The sequence below is a fragment of the Calidris pugnax genome, unplaced genomic scaffold (assembly GCF_001431845.1).
Source record: "Calidris pugnax isolate Ruff unplaced genomic scaffold, ASM143184v1 scaffold42, whole genome shotgun sequence".
Taxonomy (NCBI): Eukaryota; Metazoa; Chordata; class Aves; order Charadriiformes; family Scolopacidae; genus Calidris; species Calidris pugnax.
This window is the reverse complement of record NW_015090920.1, coordinates 2,229,625-2,238,824: the sequence shown is the minus strand read 5'-3', so window position 1 is coordinate 2,238,824 and position 9,200 is coordinate 2,229,625. Positions and strand designations below refer to the sequence as shown.

The window sequence follows — 9,200 nt, the reverse complement described above, 5'->3', positions numbered from 1 at the left end:
TTCCCTATACAACCCAAGATACCATTGGCCTTCCTGGCCGCAAGAGCATACTGTTTACTCATTGTCATTTTACTGTCCACCAGGACAGTACATTGTACACAACTTTTTTTTTTTTTTTAAAAAAACAAACATCAGCTTGTTAAAGTAGAAATGAATACATACCGATGCCCTTGGGAGTTATCCCACTGCGATCCTGAGGATTCACTACCCAGTAGTAATACTTCAAGGTGTGCATGACCAGAAGAACTGTCCCAACCCGCCGGATTGCACCGTAAATGTTAACGGTGCCGATGAACTCAGTGGACAGGTAAGTGTACAGGGGCAGCTGAACCTACAACACCCAGCAGGAGATCAAAAATCATCCCAGGAACATTGCAGCAGAGACAACTGCATTCTTAAATCTCATTTATTAAAATGTCTTAAAGGGCCGTTTAGATGCAGTACTGAGGGATATGGTGTAGGGGAGGACTTTGTAGAGTAGGGGAGATGGTTGGACTCGATGATCCCAAGGGTCTCTTCCAACCTCAATGATTCTATGATTCTATGATTCTAAATAGACTTTCTCTGCATAGCTTAGTCACAAAGCTCTTAAAACCCTAGCGAATTGATGAAAATATTCATTTTATTTCTAAAACTACAGAGTTTAGCTTAGTCACAAAGCTCTTAAAACCCTAGTGAATCGATGAAAATATTCATTTTTCTAAAACTACAGAGTCGTGTGGGTGTTTTATGCTGATCCACACTTCACAGGAGCATGAAATCATGGTATTCACACAACCACAGATAGCCAAGATTGGAAGGCACCTCTGGAGATCATCTAGTCCAACCTCTTTGTTCAGAAGAGGGTCACACATGAAGTATTATAAAAAGGTGTATATTTATTTTAGGCTTAAGTGTTCATTATAGGCTTAATTATTTACATGTCTTCTTCCCTTTTTCTTCTGAGAAATAATGACCTAAATACTACTTCATAATTTAATTTAGCTGTAGCAAACATGAATGTTTTACAATGACTTCAACAGTAGCATTTTAGTGCTGCCAGTTCTCAAAATGCAAAGCAAACCCTTATGGAGGGGACCAAAAGAAGGCAAGAAGGTTTCAAGTAGAACTAACTGGAAAGTTTCCATCCAAGCTCTCAGAGAACATAGATTCCAAAACAAAGATAGCCTACAGGGAATATGTCAATTTAAATGAAGTCTTCGAATCTGACTCCCAGGATAGTTTCTCTTAAAAAAATGCTGGGGTTTTGCCAGCTAACCCACCCAAAATTCCTCCTCAAATCTACACCACCGACAAGGACAGAGACTCCAGAAGTCACTCCTAACTCTGCTCTGTAGAACACTACAGGCCTCCCAACTCCCTGAAAACCTTGGGAGTCTGCAAAATTTGACAGCTACATGCAGAAAAGCGGAGTCTGAAAACAGCTTCTGTATGATTTCTGCTGGAGAGCCATGACCTATAATTCCTGGAGTCCAGGCTCAGCCTCAACACTCTCAAATAGATACATCGGAAGATATTCAGAAGCAGCAGCAATTTTACCTGTGCTGGGATATGAATCCATATTGCAGGATTAAGGAGAACATGATCACACAGCTGCTTCAGCAAGGGCACCCCATTGTGTAGATTGCTCAGGTATTTCGAAAAGGCAAGGCAAAGTTCTAGTACAGCTCGGGTAACGTGGGCTTTGGAAGACTGTAAAAGAAGATCTGCTTAAGGAAGAGCCCTGCAACAGTCTGGGAAAAGTCTTTCTCTTGAAATAATGCAATATTAATGTAAGACATGAAGAAAGATTTGCTTTACCTTTTCTAGGCTCTGTCCTATCACAAGGAAGCCCTTACAGGAAAGCATCTGTTCTTGCATAGCAATGGAGTTCTTCAATAACTCCATGATGAAAGCCAATAAAGTAGAACTGAAAAATACAGTGCTTGTTAAAGAAAAGTGCTTTAAGCAGTTACGAGACAGACTTGTTAAAGAAAAGTGCTTTAAGCAGTTACAATGAGACAGGAAGTATTTCCAAATTAACACTCCCAACACACAGCCCAGAGATACATGTAATGTGTTATGTAAGTGCTCAGATCAGAATTTTTAAAACAAAAAGACTAAATTTTGAAAGCCCTAACTTCGTGCTTTAAATTAGTGCATTTCTAACTCGAAATTCTGGATTCTGAGATAACTGTGCAATAGCAAAATTCTTCTGAAAACACATTCTTACACAAGGGCAACAGTTAAGCCTGTACTTCTCTCTGCTTCGTATTTCACTTACAAACTTGTGCAAGATCAGTAACAAATGCCATTCTACTTCCTACTGTTTTCAGATGAGCAGATATTGGAAATATTTTTTCTAGACACAGCTTTGCTATCGGTTCAAGCTAATTCACCTCTGCTGCTGCCAGAAGGAATGGTCATGTAACACTGAGTAACAGTATCTTCCAGAAGGTCTAAGGTGAAAAACCCAAATAAATTCCAAGGAATAACTTATTGTAGCTAAAAAATCCATCCTCCCTGGAGTTTCTCTTGAAGCTTTCCTCAGTGGATTTTCTCCATGACAGGAATGAGCTCAAGAGAATTATCTAAGCCTGTTACACAAAATTGTAAAGTAGAAACATGTACATTTTGATTCTGTGTGAAGTTTCATAGAAAATTTGCTACAAATAAACACTTCACTCTGAGGTCCTGCATGTAACAAGGCCACCTTTTTGTTCTTAGACATAACTCTTTGTCGAAAGAGACAACTGAAACCACTATGCCACTTAATAAAGCAGGAAGTAATTTCCTTTATATAAGAAGAAAAAAAAATATCAACAAAACACAATAAATACATGCACTCACCATACAGTTGTGTCAATGTGGTCTGATGAATATTGCCTATAGTCTAACTGTGCAAAGAGAGGGAAAAGTACCTGCACCCCTCCAATGGAGTGCAGGGCACTTTGGACAGAATGCGTTAAGACTGCTTTCACATCCTGGCAAAGAAGAATTAAGAAATATTGAAATCTCCTTCAGAAACTGTTGAAAAGTTTGTTAGAAAGAGTTTGAAATTTCTTCAATTAAAAAAAATTCATATTATTACTAAATAAAAATAAAAAGCAAGAAGTACAATCTGACTACCACAGCCACACTGATTGCCCAGGCTGGCTGACCTCCTGCTTTACATACAGTCTACACTGTAGATCCTCAGACGAAGGAGGTGGTTTGCAGACTCTAAAATAAGTCTTTAGTAATAAAGAAACTCTAGAACAGAACGCACAAAAAGCTTCTGACAACTTAAAAAGATGAAAGTATTCAAAGCATAGGGACAAAAAGGGTATCCTACCAACAGGGCAAAGGATGGGAGACAGGTAATATTTGCATATATATCAAATATTTGTAATATTTGAACATACATCAGAAATGAGAAAGAAGGATTTTTTTTTTTTAAATTAAGAGTCTTTGTAATACATTTTTTAGGTTGCAACTTTGATACAATAAACTTTTTTCTTAGTATTCTTGCATCCACCTTAATTCAAGAAACAGGAGAGGCAGCAGCGGGGACAACCCAAAAACCTCAACCTATCAGCAGTTCCCTATCTCATCCAAATCCCCATAAAACTGGATTTTTAGGTTTTCATACAGAAATAATTTGTACCCTCCAAATCTATAAAAATGATGAAATACCTGCAGCATGAGGGCATGTGGTGAATGAACAAAAATAGAAGGGTTATCCTTAGGGGATGACTCTAGACACAGCTGTGCGTCTGTAGCCCTTGGATTGTACATAAAAGCAATAGCACTGGACAGTTTGCCATCATATAGCAACAACTTGTGATGGTCAGCAAGGAAGAGATCACTTTCTGCCTTGAATTTGAAGGTTCCCTGGATTGGGGAGCAGGGTTGAGGAAGGAGAAAAGAAAAAGAATACAGATTATACGCATTGAGAATACAGTTCAGAACACAACCATTGCCAAAAAATGACTGAAACACTACTGTTTCAACCTAGCAATATTTCAGAAGATGCCTCATAAGAACATCGAGTCAAAGTCAATTTTACAGACTTAGAACTGCAGAATTTATTTTTTTTTTGACCCCTCAAGAGCGACATTGCCAAAATGTGGGTAATGCAAAAGAAATACATTAGCTAGGAAACAGAACGACAGTCAGCAATGTTCACTCAGAAGGAACTAATAATTGAGGAGCAGATAGAATAGGAACCATCTTTTTTAGCGTATGTTTGTGCAGCTGCTAGGGAATAACAGTCTTCAATTAGCGCCCCTCAGGCTATGACAAAACAAATAATAAATCACTGCAACAAAACTAATCCTCAGCACTAACTTCACACATTAAAAAAATATGTCTAGCAGAATCAACTGTAAAGCTCCATTTCTAAAACAAATACAGCATATTTGATCTAAAGCTTTCAGCCTCAATGAAAAAGGGAGCCTAGCCAGAGATAACAGGGGTATTCTCCCTCTCCCAGCCACCAATACAGGAATTCTGAGAAATAAACAGGAACTCAAATTTCTTTTTTATAAGAAATTCTATAATTAAATGAATGCTTACTTGTAGTTTGTGAGATGATACATAGGCTAATAGAATAATCATGGAAGAGTTTAGAAAAAGATTACACAATAAGAATGTTTTTAGAATGACAGAGAGGAGTGACAACATTCTGAACACCCATCATAAAGAGTCTTATCAGAATTAAACTTTGGAAACTTTACAGTCAATTTTAAGATACCTTATATCCCAGACCAAGCTGATAAATGGCAAAGATCTGAGCAGCATTGAGAGCCTCACTAAAAAGGTAAACGGATGTCATTTGCCCACAAAACACTCGGTTGGCATCTGCTGTTTCTGAAGAACCCAGGAAACATTTGTCAAATGTCTGAAAATGAAACAGAAGCCAATAGCAGGGTTTAATCTATGCTACACAAGCAAATTATGCAAAGAATAAACATATTATTAGGGAGTATTATTTTTACATAAACAAGCATTTGAAGGTATCAGCAAATACAAATTTTAAGTTCTGAGATGTATAAAAGCAGAATCTACTCCTCTATCAAAAAGTTATTAAGTTGCTTTCAACATTTTTTAAAAAAATGCATAAAATGCAGGGTTTACTAATAAAATGCCAAAGGATATCTATTTAAATCCACCAAGATGATCAACTACAGATATTAGCATGCAGGGATTACTTACATCACTGGTGTTGACAAACCATGTTATTTCTCCATAAGATGCCAGTTCCCCGTTCACGTAACATCGAAGTTCACTATTCTTCCAGCGGTTATAGATGTGCACTATAGTAACCATATACCACTAAACCATAAGAAAACAAAACAATTGATACAATTCTATAGACACTTTAAATAGCTTAAGCATTAAATCGGGGCATAGTAGAACAAATTCAACTACTTATGTGGATGAAATGAAGATGGCAAGATTTATTTGAAGTAGAAAAGATTAAGTCATTGGTGAGTTTCCTTGCATAGCTACGTCAAAGGATAAGATGCTATTTTTTCCACAAAAAGTAGACACAGAAGCTTAAAAGATAATTATGGCTTAGAACTCAAAAATTCTTCATGACAACACTGAACCAAATTTACACAGAAACCATTGTGTAAGTAAGTGTTAAGTTGGGTTACTCTTAGCATGATGGACTGCTGCAAATGCTGTCATTCCAAAGAGGAAGGACGGCTCCAGGCTAAAGACTTTCAAAGGCCATGTATGTCAAATTATCACAAACAGAATCCATATTTACAGCAAGGGATTACTGATAAGAAATTCCTGAGGAGGCCTGTTCTCCCATAGAACATTTACACTGATTGCACCAGCAACATTAGCAGAATATTTAATTGAAAAAGGAAACATTTTCAACTTAGCATAATACGACTTAATAGGCAAGCGAGCCTTGAGCATCAGTAATATAATCAACTCATTTTAACTCTTACATTTAAAAAGATACAGAGAACAAAGCACCAAATGCAAGGAGACTATTTACTGGAAAACCTGAATGAACATAAGGTATAACATACTTTGAAGAATTAAACTTCTCCCACATGTAAGAAGACCAAACTCCTATTAATGGTCCTAGCTTGATTAGGAAAACAAAATGTGTGTTAGCAATCATGCTTTCTTAAAATAGCACTGCATTTGTCCACATTGAGTAATTAATGACATAAAGGGGAGCCTCAGCAAAACCCTTTAGGAAAATGGGAAGAGAATGTTCAGAGGTGGGAGAAAACACAGTATAAACAGAGAAGGAAAAAAAATCCGAAGCATTGTAACTTTCAAGCTGCATATATGTACAAATAGTTCTCAGAGAACTCACACGAGTCTCACAAATTCATAAAACTTCTGGTAAACTGCATTTTCTAGCTCTTTTTTACACATTTCATAAGCAAAATTGAAAAGAAATAAGAATTCAGGACACAAATCTGTCGTGCTCATTCCAGTGCAACTGTTCTTTGTTTATACAGAAAGATGAACCTAATCAATAGCAACAACGCTCCCTCGAGGCTACATTTTTAAATTCATGAAACCTGTTTGAAAGATTTTATTATTTTTACTCACCTTTTGTGGCTTGAAATCAAATTTTACACAGTGCTGGAAACCTTTTCCCTTTGATTTTATGGACGTTACAATCAAGCAGCCTCCAACGAAGTGAGCAGAATAACCAAGTCCTTTGTTTGTTCGAAAACTACCGAATTAAAAACAAAATCAGCGCATATACAGATGGAAGCAGAAATCATTGAACAATTAATAAAAATTAAACATCAGAAATATGGTTTTACATAATACTTACCAGTATAAGTAAGGCTTATCCTTATCCACATTTATATTATTTACAGGATCCATTCTTAGCCAAGTGTGGAAAGTAAAGCCATTCTGGTATGGCCACTTGGCTATAGGAGGTAAGGCAATAGCCTAAAGAAAGCAAAAAAAGTTATTCACATAGAAAGATCAACATCACAACAATAAGAGTACACAGCTTGAGGTACACACCGCAAACATATATTAATATACAATGTATATACACTACAAATGCATACACTACAAAGGCGTACAATTTCTCTAAATTGAAAAAAAAAATCTGGCTTAACTTCTGTGGTTTTTGTACTCCACTGGTAAAGTATTTAATGAACTACGTATTTAAAAGCTGGTTTTATATCTCAAAGAAGATTATTAGTAGTAACCTACACTTCAAAAATTAAAGGCTTCAGTGGAAGCCTCACAGCATAAAAACTCCTCAAAATGCAAATTCAAGCTGATTTGTGGTTTTGTGGTAACCTGACAGAATAATCAGATTTATAAACTTATTTCTCCATAGTGTCGGTATTCAGGAAAAAAACTGATTATGAAAAAAAGCTGGCCACAAAAAGAGAATTATACACATTTGACTTCACAAATTCTTTTCTCTCTTGAAATTGATGTCTATGTAGCCTTCCAGTTAGGATATGACAGACTTATAAACTTCCTTAAAAGAAAGGTACTACAATCCCCACCAGCCTAAATCTTCATATCAAACGTGTGTATGTTAGCTCAACATCTGCTAACCTATAAACTGTGTGGCAGGGCCCTTTGTTTCAAACAGTTGGGTTTTATTCTATGAGATTTTTGTTTGGTTGGGCCTTTTTTATTTTTTGAATGTTACTACTAACTTTCTGCTGGTTTGCTGCACAGATATGCAATACACCGTTCAACGGAGACTGCCGTAACCTCTGATCAAAGATGCTGTCCAGATGATCAATACTGATGAATAAAAAAACATCAAAGAACTTGCTGCCAGACTCATTATGATCCCATGCTCCACTCAACCAGCCCTGTCCAAACAAAATGCTATAAATCCCTCTCTGTGCCAGCTGACTAATCAGTCTGCATGTCTTTGAGCCCAACTTTTGGGAACCGGTAGCACTATTATTTGGTTTAACTCACAATGGATCTTGGAGTAATTATATTCAATACTTAATTTCTAAGACTCGTTAATTTAAAAATATATAAGAATATTTGCACTAAGGTTACTGAGTCACCCCATTATCACATACAGTTCAAGCACTTAACACAATTATTAGAAGTTAAACACAAAACCAGTACATGAATAGCCAAAAAGGAACAAAAACATGCCTGCCTATTGCCAAGTTCTGCTGCATGTGATAAATGTATAATTACAGAAACATTTTTTCTAGTCGCCCGCATTTTTCAGTCTTAAGTTTTCATTCAAAGAAAAAAATAAAAAATCATTATGTCATCAAGTTGGTGAAATGTAATCTCAAGGCACTGAGGCAGAAAGGTAATGGGGTGATGTGAAGAAAACTGGAAAGAGTCATCTGATAAATCTTATTCAAATCTTAATTTCAATTAAGCATGGAATTTCGAACACACTATTTCATCCTACAATTTTAGGAGCAAAAGTGTTGATATATTTAAATTCCTACAGATGATTCTGCACAGTGTTTTCCAACTACCTGGTTAGTTCCAAATTCTTTTTCAAATGATCACCACAGAACTTAAAAATCGATCAGTTACCTGAGCAATTACGAGAAGATTAGGACAAACCTACATGTGTCTAGGATCCATGTTTTCTCAGACAATTCTTATAAGCCACATACGTTATTCACATCATCTGATCATTAAACAAATGGTGTGAATACGGTCACTTCAAGTTCACTGCTTTCTGTGGTTTCACTAGCAAAGATTTCCAGATGTAAGGCTGCATTGGGTTGACATGGCATGGCACAGATTTGGTATCGGGGGGCTACAAGGGTGGCTTCTGTGAGACTTCCCCCACATCCAACATAGCTAGCTCCAAGACAGACCTGCTGCTGGCCAAAGCAGAGCCAAGCTCCACCAGTGAGAAGATATTCAAGAAGGGGGGAAAAAACCTACTGTGCAACAGCACAGCAGATGGAAGAGAGGAAAGAGAATATGTGAGAGACAACCCTGCAGGCACCAAGGTCAGTGAAGAAGGAGGAGGTGCTCCAGGTGCTGGAGCAGAGATTCCCTTGCAGCCTATGGTGAAGACCATGGTGAGGCAGGCTGTCCCCCTGCAACTCGTGGAGGCTAACCCTGGAGCAGATACACACCTCCAGCCCACGCTGGAGCAGGTGGATGCCTGAAGGAGGCTGTGACCCATGAAGAGGAGCCCACACTAGAGCAGGTTTGCTGGCAGGACTTGTGGCAGGGGACTCACACTGGGGCAGGTGGATGCCTGAAGGAGGCTGTGA

The 9,200-nt window shown here is 37.5% G+C and overlaps 1 protein-coding gene across 1 annotated transcript in view; it reads right to left on the bottom strand.

The window, feature by feature from the left end:
• LRBA (LPS-responsive vesicle trafficking, beach and anchor containing) overlaps positions 1–9,200 on the bottom strand; it is a 464,550-nt gene that overhangs the window by 411,124 nt on the left and 44,226 nt on the right. Inside the window, exons 5-13 of the mRNA XM_014950036.1 lie at positions 6,782–6,903; positions 6,550–6,676; positions 5,176–5,295; positions 4,715–4,861; positions 3,655–3,852; positions 2,830–2,963; positions 1,801–1,909; positions 1,540–1,692; positions 163–331 (exon numbers count right to left, since the gene is read on the bottom strand). Of these exons, the coding sequence (XP_014805522.1) occupies positions 163–331; positions 1,540–1,692; positions 1,801–1,909; positions 2,830–2,963; positions 3,655–3,852; positions 4,715–4,861; positions 5,176–5,295; positions 6,550–6,676; positions 6,782–6,903 (1,279 nt within the window). The remainder of the gene's footprint in view (positions 1–162; positions 332–1,539; positions 1,693–1,800; positions 1,910–2,829; positions 2,964–3,654; positions 3,853–4,714; positions 4,862–5,175; positions 5,296–6,549; positions 6,677–6,781; positions 6,904–9,200) is intronic.